The 22,154-nt window shown below is 50.9% G+C and overlaps 1 protein-coding gene across 1 annotated transcript; it reads left to right on the forward strand.

The window, feature by feature from the left end:
* Nucleotides 1-58: 58 nt before the first annotated feature.
* Nucleotides 59-15,777, forward strand: GALT (galactose-1-phosphate uridylyltransferase). Its single transcript, XM_079995053.1, has 11 exons — nucleotides 59-206; nucleotides 1,991-2,160; nucleotides 3,382-3,457; nucleotides 5,262-5,310; nucleotides 6,073-6,202; nucleotides 7,653-7,709; nucleotides 9,145-9,267; nucleotides 9,357-9,492; nucleotides 11,309-11,392; nucleotides 12,196-12,350; nucleotides 13,504-15,777. The coding sequence occupies exons 1-11, from the start codon at nucleotides 182-184 to the stop codon at nucleotides 13,567-13,569; spliced, it is 1,071 nt and encodes a 356-aa protein (XP_079851179.1). The 5' UTR covers nucleotides 59-181; the 3' UTR covers nucleotides 13,570-15,777.
* The last annotated feature ends 6,377 nt before the right edge of the window (nucleotides 15,778-22,154 follow it).

The following is a 22,154-nucleotide window of genomic DNA, read 5'->3' on the forward strand; positions in this document are numbered from 1 at the left end:
TCCCTCGCCAACCCCGGGCACCGCCCACCGCGCGTTCTGTCACGTGAGGCGGCTCGGCCAACCGCCTGCGTCCGGCGCCACGGGCTGACCCGCGCGCCCTTCGGGGCGAGTCCACGTGACGGTGCGCTGATGGTCACGTGATGGGCTGGCGGGCCGGAGAGAAGGAAGGAAGCGGCGGAGGATGGCGGAGAAGTTCCAGCCCAGCGGTACCACCTGCAGGGAGAGCGCGGTGGAGTTGAGAGGCCTTTCTTAGCCCCGCCCCGCTCCTTGCTGACGCGGGGTGGGAGGGCGCTGTTGCCAAGGAGACGAGGGTTGATATGCAGAAGGGCGGGGCTTGCCTTAAAGGGGAGGGGCCTGCTGCAAGGTGTGGGTGGGGCATGCCTTAAAGGGGAGGGGCTTGTTGCTAGGCGTGGGTGGAGCTTGCCTTAAAGGGGAGGGGCCTGCTAGGTGTAGGTGGTGCATGCCTTAAAGGGGAGGGGCTTGTTGCTAGGCGTGGGTGGAGCTTGCCTTAAAGGGGAGGGGCTTGTTGCTAGGCGTGGGTGGAGCTTGCCTTAAAGGGGAGGGGCTTGTTGCTAGGCGTGGGTGGAGCTTGCCTTAAAGGGGAGGGGCTTGTTGCTAGGCGTGGGTGGACCTTGCCTTAAAGGGGAGGGGCTTGTTGCTAGGCGTGGGTGGAGCTTGCCTTAAAGGGGAGGGGCCTGCTGCAAGGTGTGGGTAGGGCATGCCTTAAAGGGGAGGGGCTTGTTGCTAGGTGTGGGTGGAGCTTGCCTTGAGAGCCAGTGTGGTGTAGTGGTTAAGAGCGGTAGTCTCGTAATCTGGGGAACCGGGTTCGTGTCCCCGCTCCTCCACATGCAGCTGCTGGGTGACCCTGGGCTAGTCACACTTCTTTGAAGTCTCTCAGCCCCACTCACCTCACAGAGTGTTTGTTGTGGGGGAGGAAGGGAAAGGAGAATGTTAGCCGCTTTGAGACGCCTTAAAGGGAGTGAAAGGCGGGATATCAAATCCAAACTCTTCTCCTTCTTCTTCTGCCTTAAAGGGGAGGGGCTTGTTGCTAGGCGTGGGTGGAGCTTGCCTTAAAGGGGAGGGGCCTGCTGCAAGGTGTGGGTGGGGCATGCCTTAAAGGGGAGGGGCTTGTTGCTAGGCATGGGTGGAGCTTGCCTTAAAGGGGAGGGGTTTGTTGCTAGGCGTGGGTGGAGCTTGCCTTAAAGGGGAGGGGCCTGCTAGGTGTGGGTGGAGCTTGCCTTAAAGGGGAGGGGCCTGCTGCAAGGTGTGGGTGGGGCATGCCTTAAAGGGGAGGGGTTTGTTGCTAGGCATGGGTGGAGCTTGCCTTAAAGGGGAGGGGCCTGCTAGGTGTGGGTGGGGCCTGCCTTAAAGGGGAGGGGCTTGTTGCTAGGTGTGGGTGGAGCTTGCCTTAAAGGGGAGGGGCCTGCTAGGTGTGGGTGGGGCATGCTTTCGAGGGGAGGGACTTGTTGCTAGGGATGGTGGGTGTGGCTTGCCTTGGAGGGGGGCTTGTCTTAAATGGGAGGGTGCTGCTGCTAAGTGCGGTGGGTGGGGCTTGCCTTGGAGGGGCGGGGCTTGTTGATGGGTGTGGGTGGGGCTTGCCTTAAATGGGAGGGTCCTGCTGCTAAGTGTGGTGGGCGGGGCTTGCCTTGGAGGTGCGGGGCTTGTTGATGGGTGTGGGTGGGGCTTGCTTTAAATGGGAGGGGTCTGCTGCTAGGTGTGGTGGGTGGGGCTTGCCTTGGAGGGGCGGGGCTTGTTGATGGGTGTGGGTGGGGCTTGCTTTAAATGGGAGGGTCCTGCTGCTAGGTGTGGTGGGCGGGGCTTGCCTTGGAGGGGCGGGGCTTCTGTCATGACATGGAGGGGTCTGTGGCCAGGGAGACAGGCAGGGCTAAAGGGGAAGGGGGTTCTCGGGTCGTGATGGTGGTGCCTTAGCCACTTGTCCCCCGCCTTGTGTTCCTGCGTCTCTAACTCTGCTTCCTCCCTCCCTCTCCAGAGCACCAGCACCTGCGCTACAACCCCTTGCGTGATGACTGGGTGCTGGTCTCAGCCCACCGCATGCGGCGCCCGTGGCAGGGGCAGGTGGAGAAGCCGCCCCAGGAGGACATCCCGCGCTGTGATCCGGGCAACCCTTTGTGCCCCGGAGCCAAGAGAGCCAATGGCCAGGTACTGCGTTGCCAGGGGCAGGGAGGGCGGTACAGACCCCTCAATCCTCAATGGGCGTGGTGCACCCTCAATCCTCAATGGAGGCCATAAAAGGTAAAGGTAAAGAGACCCCTGACCGTTAGGTCCAGTCGTGACCGACTCTGGGGTTGTGGTGCTCATCTCACTTTATTGGCCGAGGGAGCCGGTGTACAGCTTCTGGGTCATGTGGCCAGCATGACCAAGCCACTTCTGGCGAAATCAGAGCAGCACACAGAAACACTGTTTACCTTCCCGCCAGAGTGGTACCTATTTATCTACTTGCACTTTGATGTGCTTTCGAACTGCTAGGTTGGCAGGAGCAGGGACCAAGCAACAGGAGCTCACCCCGTCATGGGGATTCGAACCACTGACCTTCTGATCGGCAAGCCCTAGGCTCTGTGGTTTAACCCACAGCGCCACCCGCGTCCCTATAACGGAGGCTATAAATCAGTTCATAACCATCAGTTGTGTTTATTTATCACTTTTACATCCCACCTTTTCTCCAAATACTTAAGGAGGAATGCCTTCCTGTGTTCCTCCCCAGTTTTAACCTCATAGTAACTCTATGAATTAGGCTAGGCTGAGAGACAGTGACTGGCCTAAATTCACCCACCTAAGGTCATGGATACGAGGGGATTTTAACCTTGGTTTCCCAGGTCCTAGTCCAACACTCTAACCACTACACCACACTGGCTAATCGATCCCCTGTATGTAGTGAAGCAGAAAGAGCCTGTTATCTTGTGCTTGCAATTTTTTTTTTAAAAAAAATCCTCTTCCATCAGTGTCTGCAGGACAGTCAAAAGCCAGCGTGAGGCTTTACACAGAAACATCAGGCAGTAGTGCGGTGGGTTTAATTTTTTTTACTGTTCAGCACAGCTCTTCGAAATCATTCTGCTCTCCACCATCACCCCTTGAGAACCATTTTCAAACAAGTTCCTCTGGAAAATTGCACATTCTGGCCAACTTGAAATATTGGAATCCCAATAAAGCAGAATTTTGGTTCTCATTGGATTTTATGGTTGCAGGTATGACTGACTCTCTCTTCCCTGTTCTCTCAATTCTTGGGGAATTTCCTCCCTGGTCCTAAAGACTAAAATCTTGGAAATATTTGGTAGAGAGTTGAAACTAAAGTTGCGGCCCTACGGTCTTGCAGCTCAGCAGCCTGACTGCAATCTGTGTTTTGCTGTGTTTTTCCTCATGCAGGTGAATCCCAATTACGAGAGCACGTTTGTCTTTGACAACGACTTCCCTGCGTTGCAGCCAGATGCCCCAGAGCCTGGTAAGAATTCACCTAGTTTTTCTTATTAGCACTTAACTGTTTACCAAGGAAGATGAGGCTCAATGAGAACCCATTTAATGAGTCCTTCTCCGCAGGGAATGAACCAGGATCCTTTGTTAATATAGTGAATAGCTTCCAGAGAGGGTTGCTGTGTGTTCTTGTTTCTGGCAGGGCTACCTGTTCAGCCGTAAGGATTCCAGCAGTTAAAAGCAGAAGAGCCTTGTCAGAAAAAAAAGAGACAGGTGGCAGTTCTACTGCAGGTTGCAGCATTTTTTCAAAGTTGAGGGTCTGTGACTTAGCTGGAAAATGTTAGCTGCCCATGGATGTCCCAGGGGAATGTGGATGGAGGGAAAGGAGCTCATCTTGGTTGATTTGTTTCAAAGGCTCATCCTGTTGTGACAAAAGTTGCTAAAGTACTCCGAGAGGGGCTCTTGTCTTTTCTATCAGGCAGGATGCAATGTAACATGAGAAGAGCCTTTAAAAAAAAATAAAATATTTAACATAATTATTACAAGATACAAACAAAATACTGCAAATACATACATACATACATATTTCAGATAAGCACACATATATAAAAAAAGAACAAAAAAGAAAAAAGGAAGAAAAGAAAAAAGAAAAAAGAAGGAGAAAAAGAAGAAAAAAAATGGAAGAACTTCTTCTAGATTTATTCTACAAATATATCAATAATAAAATTTCATTGATTATTTCATTGATTGACTTCCATCGCTTACACTGCACTTCCTATATACATTTTAAGCAAAATTGTGTCTGTTATTCCGTATTTTTCCTCTGCAATCTCATACAAATATTCCAATCAATAAGTTTTCTAAATCGTTCATAAATCTATTCTAAACACAACCAATATAATACAAAGATTAAGTGTAAGGTATTGGCACGGGAAGAGCCTTCCTGGATGAGGCCAAGGGCCCATCCAGTCCAGCATTCCATTCCAGGGGTCGGCCGGGTGCTCTTGGGGAGCGCCCCAATTGGCTTACTGCTTCTGTGCAAAACAGGCAAGGGCCTGGGACCACCTCATGCTAAATCTCCTGCACTGTTGCAGGAGCCATGGTTGAAGTCCACAGAATAATGGGATCTTCTTTGTCCTGTTTGCTGCACTTAAAGATACCCCTCCATCCGTGGAGATCCACTGGCAATTCCTGAGCTGTCAGCAGGCATCCATGCCGTGTGACATCTCTGTGTAGTCCAGGATTAGGCACAGTTTCCCCGTGTTGATTTACAATGTGCTGAGGGAACGCTGCACCACCGTGAACATTTATACAGTGGTACCTCTGGTTGCAGACACGATCCGTTTCAGGGTGCCATTTGCACCCCGAAATGTCTGTAACCAGAGTGGCGCTTCTGCACATGTGCGAAGCACGATAGAGCGCTTCTGCGCATGCGCGAACCACGCAGAATGCTTTGCGCGTGCAGCGAAACCCAGAAGTAAACACTTCCAGGTTTGCTGCATTTTTAACCTGAAAAAACGCAACATGAAGCATTTGCAAGAGGAGGTCTGACTGTACAAACCTCTCGCTTGCCCTTCACAGTGTGCATCGTATACATTGGGCCTGAAAGTCCCTCCTGAGTTGGGGGCAGCAGAGTTCACTGCAGGATGTGGCAGGCGGGATTGCAGTCGAGCAGTAGCACTGATGACAAGTCCCTGGCTGGGCTAGAAGATGAATTTGTGGGGTCTGAGGGAGGCTGACGTCGCAGCTGTGCGCTGGCTTCTTCCTGCCTTTCCTGGACTGCATCCGTTGCCCGCCTCCCTGCGATTCTCACTGGATTTCCTCTCCTTTCCCAGATGCTGGCGACCACCCCTTGTTCCGTGCAGCGTCCGCTCGAGGCGTGTGGTAAATCTGGCTCCTTGTGATCTCCAGCCCTTCCTCCCTGCTGAGCCGAATGGCTGGCTTTAGGGTTGCCTTGTATTGCTTTTTTTTTTTTTTTTGCACTTTTCCCTTCTTGGCCCACTCCTCTCTGCCTTTTCCAAAAACTGCCAACAGTTTTTGCAGAGTAAGAATTCCTAGGCTTGTCTTGCCTTGCCTCCATCTTATCGTGATTTGCCCAACAGTCTGGCTTTCCACTTCCATATGCATGACTTCAACCAAATTAGCTGCTTTGATTTCTAGTCCCAGGGATCTCAAGGCCATCTCTGCTGTTTTAATCTTTTTGTAAACCGCTTTGTGTTTAAATACAACCCGCAGTGTTCGCAACCCACAGTGGCGCATCTGCAAACATGCAGGTTGCAATTCAGGGCTTCTGCGCATGCGCAAAGTGCGATTTAGCGCTCCTGCGCATGCATGACCGCCGAAACCCGGAAGTAACCCGTTCCGGTACTTCTGGGTTTCGGCGGTCCATAACCTGAAAAAACGCAACCTGAAGCGTCTGTACAGGTATGACTGTAATTAAGCAGTGTACTTTCTATGAATTAAAATGTGGAGTTGTTTGCTCTGCAGCCACTTAGGAGTGGCATACCTCATTCAGACCGGTCCTGTACTTGGGATGCAGACTAGCCTGGATTATGGTTTGGGTTTGGGGTGGATTTGATAACCTGGGTCCTTCCAGCAAATTGATTCTAGGATCTCTGCTCCTTCTCCTTTTTCCTTTCCTCTCAGCAAAGTGATGTGCTTCCACCCCTGGTCTGACATGACTCTGCCCCTCATGTCACTTGCCGAGATCCGCAGCGTGATTGACAAGTGGTCGGAGATAGCTGTGGAGCTGGGTGCCTCTTACTCCTGGGTACAGGTCAGTTGCTGAAAGGACCTACCTTGGCCAACCACCACAACCCCTCCTGCCCCAAGACTTCATTTTTACTAACCCTCACATTATTGAAATTGAAATACTTTATTGTCACTTGTACAATTGAGATCACACGAGCACCCCCCACTCAGCTCTCTTAGTTTTAATTCCCCTCGTTTGCTGATGCACACCCACCAAACCCGAAAGTCACTTGCCATGTTGTTATCTTTTCATTCAGCAGCCTAACAGCCCACGGATAGAAGCTGTTCTTTACCCTGTTGGTGGGACTAATCAGGCTTCTACATCTTCTGCCCGAGGGCAGGAGATCAAGAAAGTGCTGGCCAGGGTGTGAATCATCCCTGAGAATTTTCCTCACTCTCCTGAGGCAACGTTCTTCCACTATTTCATCCAGCGGATTCATGGGACAGCCCATAGTATCTTGTGCTGTATTCACCACCCTCTATAGGCACTTCCTTATCAGTTGATGTCAAACCAGCGAACCACAGCGTGATGCAGTATTAAAGGACACTTTCTATTGTGGACCGGTAGAAGGAGATCATCAAATGTTGATTGACATTGTTCTTTCGCAATATTCTGAGGAGATGGAGTCTCTGTTGGGCTTTCTTAACCACCTGGGTTGTATTGATTTTCCAAGTAAGGTCTTCACTGAGATAAACTCCTAGGAATTTAAAGGAAGAGACTCTCTCCACACAGCCCTCCCCGATGTACAGCGGAGCTAGTTCAGTTAATGTCCAAGAGCATAGTTAAACTACAGAACTTGCTGCTACAGAAAGCCATGATGGCTCCTAGCCACGATGGCTAACGCTCTGCCCCCATGGTTGGAGGCAGCAATGCTTCTGAATAGCAGTTACTGGAAACCACAGGAGAGGAGAGAGGGCTCTTGTGCTTGGATCCTGCTCTGTGGGTCTCCCATTATGGCAGCTGCTTAGCCCCTGTGAGAACAGGATGCTGGACTAGGTGGGCCTTGGGCCTGATCCAGCAGGCTCATACATACTTACATTATCGCCTGCTCCATCCCTTCTTATGCTGCCCGTTCTTCCTGGAGATAAGCAATGGTTTCCCCTTTAGAAAGCAAACATGGCGAGCTATCTGGAGCAGGAATGGGGAACCCTTGGCCTCTATAACTGGCCCTTGGGGTTCTCTCAAGGCCAGACGCTCTCCTGAGCTGATCTGCCTTGGCATCCTCGTCGTTTTTGCCTGGCTGCAATGCATCTTTCAGCTCTGTCCCTGCTTCTTATTTGCTTGGGTGTAGGCTAGAGAGGGACTTGTGGGTGTGTAGAAATCGGCTTACTGTAGAAAAGCACAGTTTCACTAAGAATCCAGAATAGGGAACCAGTTTCCCTGCCTTGGAACTTTGACCACTGGTCAGTTCAAAGGGGGTTTGAGAGGTACTGGTCATGAACTTGCATAAGATGGCTCCTTTTCCTCCTTGCAGATCTTTGAGAACAAAGGAGCCATGATGGGCTGTTCCAACCCTCACCCTCACTGCCAGGTAAGGAGGTTTTCTAGGAAGCCGCCTTCTACTGAGCCAGTTAGCTCAGTGTTGCCTCCACTGACTGGTCGTGGCTCTTCAGAGGGTGGGACCCAAACCAGTGAGTTCAAATGGCACGGAAGGCGATTCCTACTAAACATCACGAAGAACATGCTGACAGTAAGAGCTGTTGGACAGTGGAACAGACTCCCTTGGAAGGTGGTGGATTCCTACCTTGGAGGTTTTCAAGCAGAGTTTGGATGGCCAAAAGTCAGAGATTCATTGGTTGAGATTCCTGCACTGCAGGGGGGGTTGGTGTAGATGACCCCTGGGGTTCCCTTTCAATTCTATAATTCTATGATTTGACATGTGGAACGTCTTCCTTGTTGTTGCTCTTCAGGGGATGTGGGTGGCGCTGTGGTCCAAACCACTGAGCCTCTTGGGCTTCCCGATCAAAAGGTCAGTGGTTCAAATCCCCACGACGGAGTGAGCTCCCCTTGCTCTGCCCCAGCTCCTGCCAACCTAGCAGTTTGAAAGCACGTCAAAGTGCAAGTAGATAAATAGGTACTGCTCCAGCGGGAAGGTAAACGGTGTTTCCGTGCGCTCTGGTTTCCATCACGGTGTCCCGTTGCACCAGAAGCAGTTTAGTCCTGCTGGTCACATGACCCGGAAAGCTGTCTGTGGACAAACGCCGGCTTCCTCGACCTGAAGGTGAGATGAGTGCCATTGACTGGACTTAACCGTCCAGGAGTCCTTTACCTTTTACCTTTATCTTAAAGGTAAAGGTAAAGGGATCCCTGACCATTAGGTCCAGTCGTGGCCGACTCTGGGGTTGCGGCGCTCATCTCGCTTTATTGGCCGAGGGAGCCGGCATACAGCTTCCGGGTCATGTGGCCAGCATGACCAAGCCGCTTCTGGTGAACCAGAGCAGCACACGGAAATGCCGTTTACCTTCCCGCCGGAGTGGTACCTATTTATCTACTTGCACTTTGACGTGCTTTCGAACTGCTAGGTTGGCAGGAGCAGGGACCGAGCAACGGGAGCTCACCTTCTGATTGGCAAGCCCTAGGCTATGTGGTTTAACCCACAACGCCAACCGCGTCCCTTACCTTTATCTTACTTGCTCTTAAAATGTTGGCCACATGGTGGCAATGTAAGCCTGCAAGTAGCCTACTGTAAATTGTGCCTGTGCGTTGAGGCACTGTGTTTTCCAGGGAAAGTTGCATTGGAAGCTGCCTTCCCCTGAGTCAGATGTACACGGACTAGCAAGTGACTCCAGGGTTCCAGGCAGGGGACTTTCCCAGCCCTACCTGGAGATGCTGGTAGGGACTGAACCTGGAACCTTGTGAATTGAAAGCAGATGTTCTGCCGCTATGCATCAGTTGGTTAGACTTGAGTGTGGAGGCTTTTAAATTGCCCGGCTGCACTGATGCATCCCTTTTCATCCTCTCTCTAGGTCTGGGCCAGCAATTTCCTGCCCAACGAGGCCTCCCTGGAGGACCGGACGCAGCAGAAGCACCTTTGCGAGCGTGGCATCCCCATGCTGCTCGAATACGCCCAGCTGGAGGCCGAGAGGAAGGTCGGGGACCCCTGGCGCGCGGGAAGGGTGGCAGCGGCAGCAGCGGCGCTTGGACCTGTGGCTGAGCCCCTCTTTGTGATCCCTGGCAGGAGCGGATTGTGTTGGAGAACTCTGACTGGGTGGTGGTGGTGCCTTACTGGGCGGTGTGGCCTTTTCAAACCCTCCTGCTTCCCCGACGACGACACGTCCGTCGCCTTCAGGACCTCCAGGACGGGGAAAGAGACAGTGAGTGCCCTGGCAGAAGATGGTGGGATCATGGAACGGGCACTGCTGCCTCTCTGAAATGTGGGGAGAAGGGAAGCAGGGACAAACCAAGAAGAAGGAATAGAGGGGGCGTTCCCAGAGGAACAGACTGCCGTTGGCACTGTATGAGTGGAGAACCTGCGTCGCTAGGAAGAACTTAGGTGTGAGGTCTGTGTGTGCAAGGGAATGTGGAGGCACAGATGTTGTCAAGCTGGCAACTGTTCAGGGTTGCCCCGAGTTGCCCAACAACTTATTGTAACAAAATAATAATAACAATAATAACAATAATAACAATAATAATAATAATAATAATAATAATAATAATAATTCTCACTGCGAGAAGCCAAGTTACAGGGAACCAGGCAGAGGGCCTTCTCGGTAGTGGCGCCCTCCCTGTGGAACGCCCTCCCACCAGATGTCAAAGAGAACAACAACTACCAGACTTTTAGAAGACATCTGAAGGCAGCCCTGTTTAGGGAAGCTTTTAATCTTTGATGTATTACAGTATTTTAATATTTTTTTGGAAGCCGCCCAGAGTGGCTGGGGAAGCCCAGACATATGGGCGGGGTATAAACAAACAAACAAACAAACAAATATAATGTATTATTTATGCCCTGCCCAATACAGGAATCATAGAATCTTTTTTTCTTCCTGCTGCATCACACCATTGACTCAGGTGAAGTTTGCGGTCTGCTAAGACCTCTAGATAAAATAGAATAGAATAGAATAGAATTTATTATTTATACCCCGCCCATCTGGCTGGGCTTCCCCAGCCTCTCTGGGCAGCTTCCAACAAAGTATTAATATACAGTGGTCTGTTAAACATTAAAAGCTTCCCTAAACAGGGCTGCTTTCAGATGTCTTCTAAAAGTCTGGTAGTTGTTGTTCTCTTTGACATCTGATGGGAGGGTGTTCCACAGGGCGGGTGCCACTACCGAGAAGGCCCTCTGCCTGGTTCCCTGTAACTTGGCTTCTCGCAGCAAGGGAACCGCCAGAAGGCCCTCGGAGTAATGGGGGTGGAGACGCTCCTTCAGATATACTGGACCGAGGCCGTTTAGGGCTTTCAAGGTCAGCATCAACACTTTGAATTGTGCTCAGAAACATCCTGGGAGCCAATGTAGGCCTTTCAGGACTGGTGTTATGTGGTCTCGGCGGCAGCTCCCAGTCCCCAGTCTAGCTGCCGCATTCTGGATTAGTTGTAGTTTCCGGGTCACCTTCAAAGGTAGCCCCATGTAGAGCACATTGCAGTAGTTCATGGTGCATTCTGGCACCTATTTTTCTTGAAAACAAAAAGCCCTGGGGCGAACCACATATGCTGCCTCAATTTTCCTGTAGGAAAAGGGTAGACTATAAGTGCAATTAAATAAACAAATAGTTTGTGTGGAAAGGTCACCTGCTGAAGGTCTTTGAGAGCAGGTGGACCAGAGCACCTGGAGGGTCTTTTAAGTTCAAGGATAGATGATTTGATCTATGGGACCGCATTCATGAAGGGCCTCTTCCTGGTCCACTGAACTTTGTGATGGTGCTTGAGAGCAGCTCCGTCACTGTTGCCCTGCACATGTGATTGGCCTTGTGTCTCAGGTGGTGATTGATGGAGCCAGGTTGAGACTGTGGTCGGCCGCAGCAGAATCAGTGCAATTGTTTCCTGGGAAAGATGCCTCAGGTGGGATTCCTTCTGCTGGCCGGAGCTTGGGCTGTGAGCTTTATATGAAGCATCTTAATCCACAGAAGCTTTCTGAGCAAGATTTCGCACACACAAGGCAAGCGGGCTGATGTCTCTGGGTCTCCTGTGTTTCAGGCCTGGCTTCCATCATGAAGAGGCTTCTCACCAAGTATGACAACCTCTTCCAGATCTCCTTCCCTTACTCCATGGGGTGGCATGGTAAGCGTGGAGCAGAGAAATTTCAGGTGCCCAAGGATTGTGATTCTGTGTCAAAGTTCTCTTGAAGCCCACTTGGTATGTATAGTTGGGCCACCTTGATCTTGTCGAACCCCCTGCGATGCAAGGTTGCCTCAACCTTCCCTTTTCTGTTAGGAGTCTTTGTTTGCCCTGTCCTGTCCTCTCTCCTTGGCCAACTCAGCATAAAATACAATATAAAACCATGAATAACAATAAAATTCAAAGCTCAGAAATCAGTTTAGGGGAAATCCATCTAATAAGCATTAGATAATCCCCAGGGGTAGCTGGCTGAATTGGTCCTACTTGGGCCAGCGAGGAGGCCAGGGGAGAATTAGCTGTGGGGTCTCAGAGCGGGTGATCTTCATAAAAGGGGTGGGGGAGGGAAGGGAAGGGAAATAGAAGATCAGGCCGAATTCAGATTAAAGGCCAGACGGAATAGCTCTGTCTTACAGGCCTGCAGAAGGAGGTTAAATCCTGAAGGGCCCTAGTCTCATGGGACAGAGCATTCCACCAGGTCGGAGCCACCACTGAGAAGGCCCTGGCCCTGGTGGAGGATAGTCTGACTTCCTTAGGGCCCGGGACCTCTAACTATGGTTATTCATGGACCTTAAGGTCCTCCGCAGGGCAGAATTCCTTCCCAGTCTTCCCTTCCTGACGGTGAGGCTCAGATTTACCCATTTGGGCCTGATCCAGCCAACACATCTGCATCCCCTGCACTAGCCGGCACCTGACTCTCTGCCCTGCGGTGCCCCAGCCTCACTCCCTTTTCTCTCCTCCTCTAATAGGAGCCCCAACAGGACCCTACCTTGACGCTGACTGCAGCCACTGGCAGCTGCACGCCCATTACTACCCCCCTTTGCTGCGTTCGGCCACCGTCCGCAAGTTCATGGTTGGCTACGAAATGCTGGCTCAGGCTCAGAGGGACTTGACGCCTGAGCAGGTGAGTGGAGCTTGGCAAGTAAAGAGGGGACAGGATAAGAGTTTGTAAAACGGGGCTTGGCCTGGGAAGAGGTATGTTTTTCTCCCTCGCTCATAACACTGGGCCTCGTGGACATCCAGTGAAGCTGAACATTGGGAGATTCAGGGCAGAGGAAAGAAAAGGCCATTTCTCAGCGCATAGTTAAACTGTGGAACTCCCTGCCACAAGATGGCAGTGATGGCCGCCAATTCTAGATGGCTTTACAAGCGGATTGGACCAGTTCATGGAGGAGAGGGCTTTCGATGGCTATTGGCCACGATGGCTCTGCTCTGTCTACGCAGCAATGCTTCCAGGTATCAGGTGTTGGAAACCACAGGAGAGGAGAGTCCGGCTGTTGTGCTTGAATCCTGCTTCTGGGTTTCCCACAACATCTGGTTGTCCACTATGATGCTGAACCAGATGGAGCCAATGGCCTGATCCAGCAGGCTCTTCTTACATTCTTAGATACACATTGTGAATGGGTTAAGAAGGCAATTTATGGCAGAGATTTATGGAAACGAGAAAGTAGGCGGCAGGAGGGGCAGTGGTGAATATTGCTGGAATAGAGTTATTCTAAGTTCTTTCTTCTTTGGCAAGTTTGAGGCCTGGTTCGATTGGGGCAGAGAGACTCTCCTTTTCCGGGGTCTTCTCTTTGACTGTCAGGAGTTCAGCCTACGCTGGAGTAGGACCCTGGCAGAGACACATGCCCGACTGGCATGTTCTCTCCCTCCTGGTCAATCATTCGGGAGCTTCACAAGCTTTCTTCAGCCCAAACATCACAGAGACTGATGCCAACCGACACCGGCACATTTAGGGATCCGCAGAGTTTGCACATCTTGCGTGACAGACCTCAGCAACTCAGCATATTGGCTAATCTACTTTATTTACACATAAACATACACGGAGCACTGCAACATGGCTCCCTCTCTCTCTAGCATCAGACAGCAAAGAGAGGAAGAACAAAGGACAATAGTCCCACTTCACGGAACACAGTAACACAAACATCCTGTCTCTGTCACTTCCCACTCTGTGGAGGCAAAACACACACCGTCATGTGATAGACAAAAATCCCATGACTGCAATCATGGACCAGGAATTCTAACAGTGCACACATCAATTCCCTTTTTCCCCACAGGCTGCCGAGCGCTTGAGAAACCTGCCTGAAGAGCATTATCAGCTGAAACAAAGAGAAACTTCATAGCGCAGAAGCACAACAGGGACCTTTTGGGTTTGGGACCCTTGGTTGACCACTGCGATTTTGGATAAAGGGGATCAGCATGAATTGTTCCTGTGGGGGAAGCTTCCGTAATTTGGGCAGGGCACGTGGCGTGGGCTGGGCATAGCTTTGGCAGTTGGTGCCGATTTGGAATTGTCTTTCTGCCCTGCTAGACCGAGGTCTTTTGAGGCCAATTGGGCTTTTCTGGGAGAATCACCCTCTCCTCTTGGCGAAAAGGCTCAGCAAAACCTTCTGGGTCCATGCTTCCACTGGTGGATCATTCTGTTCACTGTGTCCTCCTCCCTGTTGCAGGGAGCTACAACTATTAAGATGGACCTTATTTAGAAGCTGTAGTGGATGTCTGGTAACTGGTGATCCTCACCTTCATCTCCTTTTCCACGCCTCTCCCCCGCCCTGGCTGTCATAAGCCTTCAGTTGTTTTCACTGAGGTCTTGAACACAAGGAACATTTGCCACACACCTGTCCTGCTTGGGCAAAGACCCCCATGCGTCCGATCTAAAAAAAATGTAGCATAAACACCGACAACTGGGAAACACTGGCCTGCGAGCGCTCCAGTTGGAGAACAGGCTTTACCAAAGGTGTTGTGGGCTTTGAAGATGCTCGAACTCAGGACGCAAGGGAGAAACGTGCTAAGAGGAAGGCACGATTGGCAAATCCACACCATGATCAACTCCTGCCTGGAAACCTATGTCCCCACTGTGGAAGGACGTGTGGATCCAGAATTGTCCTCCACAGTCCCTTATGGACTCACTGTTAATTCACTCCCCCAATTTTTTTATTCATTTTATAATGCAAATAAGGAACACAAACAGAAAAACAAACAAATTCTTGTTGTACCCTTATTTTTTAAACATTTTTAAGTGGGCTTCCCCAAGTCCCACCTATCTGATTTTCATTTTACTATGGACTCACTGTTAAGACCGTGGTCAAAACAAAAAAAAAATTCCTTCCAGTAGCACCTTAAAGACCAACTAAGTTAGTTCTTGGTATGAGCTTTCGTGTGCATGCACACTTCTTCAGATACACTGAAACAGAAGTTTCCAGACCCTTCTATATAGTGAGAAGGTGGGGAGGGGTATTACTCAGAAGGGTGGTGGGAATGGGTGATTGGCAGATAGCTGTGATGAGCCTGTTGACGACTCTTAACGACTGCAATAGGTCTTACAGGAAAAAGCAAGGGGTGAGAAGGTGAAAAATGGCTTTGTCATGTATAATGAGATAAGAATCCAAGGTCTTTGTTCAGACCAGGACTCTCCATGGTTTTAAGTTTGGTGATAAGTTGCAATTCAGCAGCTTCTCTTTCCAGTCTATTTCTGAAATTCCTTTGTAGTAAAACAGCTACTTTGAGATCTTGTATAGAATGTCCTGGGAGATTGAAGTGTTCTCCTACTGGTTTCTCTGTCTTGTGATTTCTGATGTCTGATTTATGTCCGTTTATTCTTTGGCGTAAGGTCTGGCCTGTCCAATATAGAGAGCTGAAGGACACTGTTGGCATTTGATTGCATACACAATGTTAGACGATGTTAAGACCGTGTTCATGGAAGACAATCTTACTTGGCTACGAGGGATCGCCAAAGAAAGCAGAAGAGTGTCCAATTTAGAGGAGTGGCCAGGAAATGGCTGAAGATGACTGGTCCAGGTTGTGGTGAAGAGACCAAGTGCAAATGGGAGACTGCTCCCATGAGCTCTGCTAGATGTCAGCCCCATAGCTGCCTCCCTACCTGAAAATGGGAAATTGGTCACTGCCACGGCTAGAGGGTGCTGAAATGTCCTAGCCAGAGAGAGCAGCTAAAAGCTCGGCTTGGCAGAGGCATCTGCTTCCTGCTGCTCTTTGCGGCCAAGGAGATAGTTCTTAAATGCCTCTGAATGCCTTCGGTTCCCCCTCTCCCCCGCTACTTCCAATCTTTGTGTGGTGCTGAATCAGCTCAGTGAATAGGCAACAGATAAATCTCAATGAAGGAGAAAGGGATTAGCAGCAGGAAGTTCCGCATGGAAGGCACTCGGTTGACTTCCTTTCTCCATCGTCTCCCGGAGCATGAACAAGACAGGGTTAAGAAGAGGCATTTGGTGAGAGGCGGGGATGAATTTTGGCTCCATTATTGACCCCTTTTTTAAAAAACAAAATCCAAACCCTTTCAAATAAAAACGTAAAGGAAAATCTGTTCTACTAAACAGCCTGTTCTTTCAGTTTTCATCTGCTCAGTTCTAACAGAGGAATTTGTAGCCCGTCATTGCATATCTGAGAGATACTAGAAAGGGTGGGATGTATATGAGCTTAGCCTGACATGTTCTGTCTGCTCTGAGCCTCCTCCAGAGGGCTGATTTCTTTACAGGCTGCAAAGCCATGCAGGGTCCCTTAATGTGGGTGGTCTTCGAGCGGGTTTCATTTTGAAGCCAGCTTCTAGCTTTTCGCCATTTCCTGGGAAGCTGAGCAGAGATGTGAGCAGAGAACATACTTCCTGGGGAGGGGCCTTGAAGTGATGGGCTGGAGGGGCGGCCGGACTCTTCTTGCCTTTGTATGGTCCAGCAGTCCAGGGTGTGCTGGGCCTTGGGGTTAACCCAAGCAACACGGTCCAGGTCCAGTCCCGAATCCAAGGATTCTACAAGGAGTCAGTCCAACAGGGCCAAGGCAGGAAACCAGGCCAGGTCAGGCACAGGGTCTCAGGCAGGTAGCAGCAATGTTGCTCCCGCAACCTCGGGCGGGGTCCGACAGCCTTTTATCTCTGACGTAGTAACGGCCGGTCCCAAACCCCCGGTGACTCACCTCCCTGTCTTGCCTGAAGGCGAGCACTCCTCCTGGGAGTACTCAGGTCTCTCCTTCTCTCAGACCTGAGTCTCTGCAGCTCGGGAGATGTTGGTGGGTTACTAGACCCAGGGGCCGCCTCAGCCTCCCCTGACCCAACCGGTAGTGGAGCAGCTGTAAGTGATGGCCCAGCTGGAGGCAACAAGGTCATCTCCGCATCTGGAGCCAGGGCAGGATCAAGCCCCTAACTCGGCCCAGCTGGTGCTTGTTGCAGGGGAACCTGTGCAGACTGGGATTCTTCAGGATCAGGCAACAGACTTGGTTCAGGTGATGCCTGAAGCAGAGGATCCAGTGCGGATTGAGACCCCTCTGGTTCCGAGTCTGAGTCCCAGGCCATCATACACTGCTCCGGCCGGCTTGCTCAAACCTGTTGCGGCAGGTATTTCCTTAGGCCTCTGACTGCGCGAAATTGGACGGGGCAGCTGAGAGGCAGCAGAATGTGCAAATGGTGTTGGCAGGATCAGCTGTGCAGCCATTGCACACCTTTCCTTGTTCTAGGCCTGGACATGCCATTTGAGACGGCACTGGGCATTTGGCTCAGAAGCCAGTCCAGGGAGGCATGCCCTGTTTTCCCTCCCGCCTCGCCGGCAAAAGCCCTGGTGCCTAATTAATTTTCACACTCGTCTGCCCTCAGCGCAACTCCAGCCGCTGCCTCCGTCCTCCTCCTGCTCGCGCGCCCGAGGCAGCTGGCTGGAGGCCGACATTTCGGCTGCTTCTGAACGCTGTTAACACAGTGTATTTAGGAGTCATCTTGTTCCTAATGGGAGTCACAGCTTTATTTCCCTCTCTCCTCCTGCATCTAAATTGTCAAATTTATTTTTAAAGGCCCATTTGTAATTAATCTTTACGCTGCCTGGAGGAATTGAGATTCTGCACCGCCTCCGACCTACTGCTTCCAAGCGGAAACAGATGCCTGGTGCGAAAACAGCCCCAGGGTGCAGAGAGGCATTTTGTGGCTTGAAACACTAGAGGGTGTGTGTGTGTGTGTGTGTGTGTGTGTGTGTAAGGCCGTGGGTCTTGGCTCAGCTGCCAATGCCTTACTTGACCTTGGAGATGTCCTCAGAACCGCTGGGTGCAAGCCGAAGAAGAGCTCTGCCAGATGTGAATCAAACTGCTTTTGATTTGATAAGCTGCTAAGAACATCAGAAGATCACCTGCTGGATCAGGCCAATAGCCCATCTAGTCCAGTGTCCTGTTCTCACATTGCCCAATCCGCAAGCAGGATTTGAGCACCAGAGTCCTCTCCCCTCCACCGGTTTCCAGCAACTGGTGTCTTGCAACACCTGCTGCCACAACAACGCATCATTTGCCAAAACCCCACACCCTGCCCCCCTATGGGATGTGGCCCCTCAGAGGTTGCCTGCAAGGAAATGCGGTCCTTGTGCTGAGAAAGGTTTCTACTGTGCTCCCAATAGGATTCCTAATTGCACAAGGTGAGCAGATCACTACATGATCTTCATTGGCCTTCTCTGAAGAAAGGCTGTTGGGCAGAGTCTGCTCTTAAGGTCTTTCCGTTCTCGCTGCCGTCACCAGATAGCAATGGAAGTGGGATCCAGGAGGCTTGCCAAAGTGTCCTGAAGGGAGGAAAGGGTGCTTTTATAAAACAACAACAACAACAACCCCTCTCTGTTCTCTAGCTGCGAGCAATGAAAATTCCACCAATCCCACAACAAAGATTGCATTATTGTGTTTAGTTTGTGTCCTGGAGGCAGGGAATATCCTTGGAGGAAGGAAGCAAATGGCGTCTTAAAGGGTGAAGGGACCCCTGACCATTAGGTCCAGTCGTGGCCAACTCTGGGGTTGCGGCGCTCATCTCGCTTTATTGGCCGAGGGAGCCGGCGTTCAGCTTCCGGGTCATGTGGCCAGCATGACTAAGCTGTTTCTGGCGAACCAGAACAGCGCACGGAAATGCCGTTTACCTTCCCGCTGGAGTGGTATCTATTTATTTACTTGCACTTTGACGTGCTCTCGAACTGCTAGGTTGGCAAGAGCTGGGACCGAGCAATGGGAGCTCACCCCATCGCGGGGATTCGAACCACCGACCTTCTGATTGGCAAGTCCTAGGCTCTGGTTTAACCCACAGCACCACCCGCGTCCCTAAATGGCGCCTTAGTGCAATGCAATTTGCTCCTGACTGGAATCGATGAGTGCAAATAGTTACTTTCCCTGTCTTCATCTCTCCAAAACCACAGGTGGAGATTTGACTGCTTAAAATGAATGGATTGGGCAAGGGGGCTTCTTCAATTGCAGCACCCAACCTTTGAAAGGATCCCCTCAGAGTCCTCTCACTGTTAGCTTTTCAAAGGTCATGCAGAAGTGTGCTCTTTGTTTAATGGAACAGGGTTTCTGTTTGCTTTTAACATTTGAAGGTCCTTGGTGGGGGAGACGAGTCTTCTCTTTCCTCAACTTCTGCTGTTTTCCTGTTTATTTTGAATGCAGCCCTCTGGCCCTCTCTATCTGCCCCCTGGGACTCTCCCTAGGCCGCACATTCCTTGCGCGATTCAGATCCAGGTTGGCCTTGGAATGATAAAATTGTAGAGCTGGAAAAGGGACCCTTGGGTCATTTAGTCTGACCCCCTGCAATGCAGAAATCTCAGCTGAAGCACCCATGACAGATGGCCATCCTGCCTCTGCTTAAAAACCTCCAAGGAAGGAGAGCCCATCGCCCTCCAAAGGAGTCCGTTTTGCTGTCGGAACAGCTCTTACCATCAGAAAGTCATTCCTGGTGTTTAGTCGGAATATCCTTCCCTTTTAACTTGAAGCCATGGGTTCGGGTCCTACCCTGCAGCAAGAGAGGCCCGGGTCATTTGGGGACTCCTCCAAGCTGCTGAATTGAACCCAGGATCAGATCGAATTTAGGAGCGGGGGCAGCACTTCACAGCCCTGGTAGCTAAATACTGCCAACTCCACAGCTACAAATTCCCATGTTGGCAATAGACGAGCGAGGAAAATGCCAAGCAATATTCTCCATGGCAAAGTGAGTTCTGGATGTACATTCACAGCAGCACCGCTTGCCAGTTTGGGGAGGCGGCTGAATGTCAGTGATGGGGGCTGCTGCTGCTGCTGCTGCTACTTTCTCCCTCTCCTGTGGCTCAGGCAAGTGAGCAAAAATTGAGGTTTGCAAATCCTCCTTTTCTCCTGTGCTGCGCTGGGAATGGCCTCTAGGCAGTCCAGGCATGCTTCCTGCTGTTGCGTCCAAGTGGAGGAAACAAGCACAGGCCAGTTGGCACTGGAGCAAGGACTCTCCCCTCCCCAGCCACCACCTCTCCCTGGCAGATGTGCTCCCTGGAATAGGCCTGGCTCACCAGCTGCATCCTCTTCACCCCACGGAGATGGTTTGCCCCAGTGGCTCACTCTTCCAAATTTTGCTGTGCCAGGGCTGACCTCAGCGAAGTGGTTGGGCACCTGGAATGACAGCTTCCTTTTTTGCTCTTCAAGTGGAAGGGAGACTGAATTCTCCTGGATGAAGGCCGGCAGGGACTATCACAAATTTTGCCTGTTTCTCATTCCTCCCAAGTTCAGTTCACTTTTGCTCATCAGCTTGCAATTTTTCCAAAAAATAGAAACCCAGACGCTTATGCAAACCCATCAGCGAATTTCTCCTAATACACAAGTTTGTCTAATGTATACACTTTTTTTGCAAAGCAATTTCCCCAAACGATAAGCTATTTCTGTAAGCTGTTTTCACTAATATTTGCATTTATTGGCATATGCACATTACTTGGCCGGAGAACAGCATTGTGAAATTCTGAGAAATGCAAATTTCAAAGGAGGGTTGGGTTTTGTGTCGCTTCGGAATGGGCAAATTAGGTAGGTTTGTCATTTAATGCAAACTGAATTGAATGTCTCCCCATCCCTACTTAGAAGCAATGGCTTTTCTTTTGGAGTCGTCCCATATTGATTTACCCTAGCTGCAAACCGCCTTTAGAAGCATAGATTTGGAAGGGACTTTAAAGGTTGTCCAGTCCCTACTTGTGTTCGTCTGAAGTCTGTTTTCTTGCCATTTTAAGTAATAAATTCTTGGAAGGGTTCCCAAGGATCATGTAGTCCAGCCTCCCAAGGATCATGTAGTCCAGCCTCCTGGAGAGCTTACCATCTTGGGAGAGTCTGTTCCACTGTCAAACAGGTCTTACCGTCAGAAAGTTCCTCCTGATGTTTAGTTGAGATCTTCTTTCTTGTAACTTGAAGTCTTTGATTTGGGTCCTCCCCTCCAGAGCAGGAGAAAACAAGCTGGCTCCATCTTCCATGTGACAGCCCTTTGGATATCTGAAGACGCCTATCACATCTCTTCTCAGTCTCTGCTTTTCCAGGCTAAAGATACCCAACTCCCTCAACTGTTCCTCATCAGGCTTGGTTTCCAGACCTTCGACCATCTCACTTCTGCTTGTTCATTCTAGCCTTGGTGTGATGGCCTGGGACTCAGGCTCGGACTTGGAACTGGAGGAGTCTCAGTCCGCACCAGATCCTCTGCCTCAAGCGGCATCTGAACCGAGTCTGCACAGGTTCCCCTGCAACAAGCACCAGCTGGGCCGAGTCCGGGGCCTGAGCCTGCCCTGGCTCCACATGCGGGGATGACCTCCTTGCCTCCAGCTGGGCCATCACTTACAGCTGCTCCACTACCGGTTGGGTCAGGGGAGACTGAGGCAGCCTCTGGGTCTAGTCACCCACCAGCGTCTCCCGAGCTGCAGAGACGAAGCTCTGAGAGAAGGAGAGACCTGAGTACTCCCAGGAGGAGTGCTCGCCTTCAGGCGAGACAGGGAGGTGAGTCGCTGGGGGATCAGGACCTGCCGCTACCCCAACAAAGATAGAAGGCTGTCAGACCCTGCCCCAGGTTGTGGGAGCAACATTGCTGTATGCTAGTTCCTGCCTGAGATTCTGTACCTGTCCTTGCCTGGTTTCCTGTCTGGTGTCCTGCCTTGGCTCTGTCGGACTGACTCCTAGTGGAACTTTCAGATTCTGGACCGGACCTGGACCGCGTTGCTTGGGTTAACCCCCGGGCCCAGCACACTTAGCCTTTGGAGCGATAGGATCCATGAACATTCAGTGAAGCTGAATGTTGGAAGATTTAGCATAGCTAAAAGAAAGCTCCGCCATGCAGCACATAGTTAAACTATGGAACTTGCTCCCACTTTAAAAGAGGATTGGACAAGTTCCTGGAGGAGGAGACGGCTATCGAAGGTTGCTAGCCAGGATAGCTCTGCTTGCCCTCCACAGTTCAGCAGCAGTGCTTCTGAATACAGTGGTGCCCCGCAAGACGAACGCCTCGCAAGACGGAAAACCCGCTAGACGAAAGGGTTTTCCGTTTTGGAGGCGCTTCGCAAAACGAATTTCCCTATGGGCTTGCTTCGCAAGACGAAAATGTCTTGCGAGTTCCTGCGGGGTTTTCCACCTCCCCCCCCTTTTCCTAAGCCCTAAGCCGCTTATCAGCTGATCCGCTAAAAGCTGCTAAACCGCTAATAGCGCTAATCCGCTAAGCCGTCAATGGGCTTGCTTCGCAAGACAAAAAAACCGCTATACGAAGAGCCTCACGGAACGGATTAATTTCGTCTTGCGAGGCACCACTGTACCAGTTGCTCAGATCCGATTGTGGGTTTCCCCAACTGGCCACTGTAAGAACAGGATGCTGGATTAGATGGGCCATGGGCCTGATCCACTAGGCTCTACTTACATCGTTAGGCTTGTGCATTGTGTTGAGACCAAATGAGCATGATCTTTTGTGTTGCCGAACAAAGTCAGATTGTGTTAC

This window comes from Podarcis cretensis (genome assembly GCF_951804945.1).
Source record: "Podarcis cretensis genome assembly, chromosome: 11".
NCBI classification, from domain to species: domain Eukaryota; kingdom Metazoa; phylum Chordata; class Lepidosauria; order Squamata; family Lacertidae; genus Podarcis; species Podarcis cretensis.

Bases quoted from the DNA above. Each gene is read 5' to 3' on its own strand.
- GALT (XM_079995053.1), top strand. From the start codon at position 182: ATGGCGGAGAAGTTCCAGCCCAGCG. The intron at 9,268-9,356 runs GTCGGGGACCCC...GATCCCTGGCAG, and splicing joins AGCTGGAGGCCGAGAGGAAG to GAGCGGATTGTGTTGGAGAA. The intron at 11,393-12,195 runs GTAAGCGTGGAG...CTCCTCTAATAG, and splicing joins TTACTCCATGGGGTGGCATG to GAGCCCCAACAGGACCCTAC.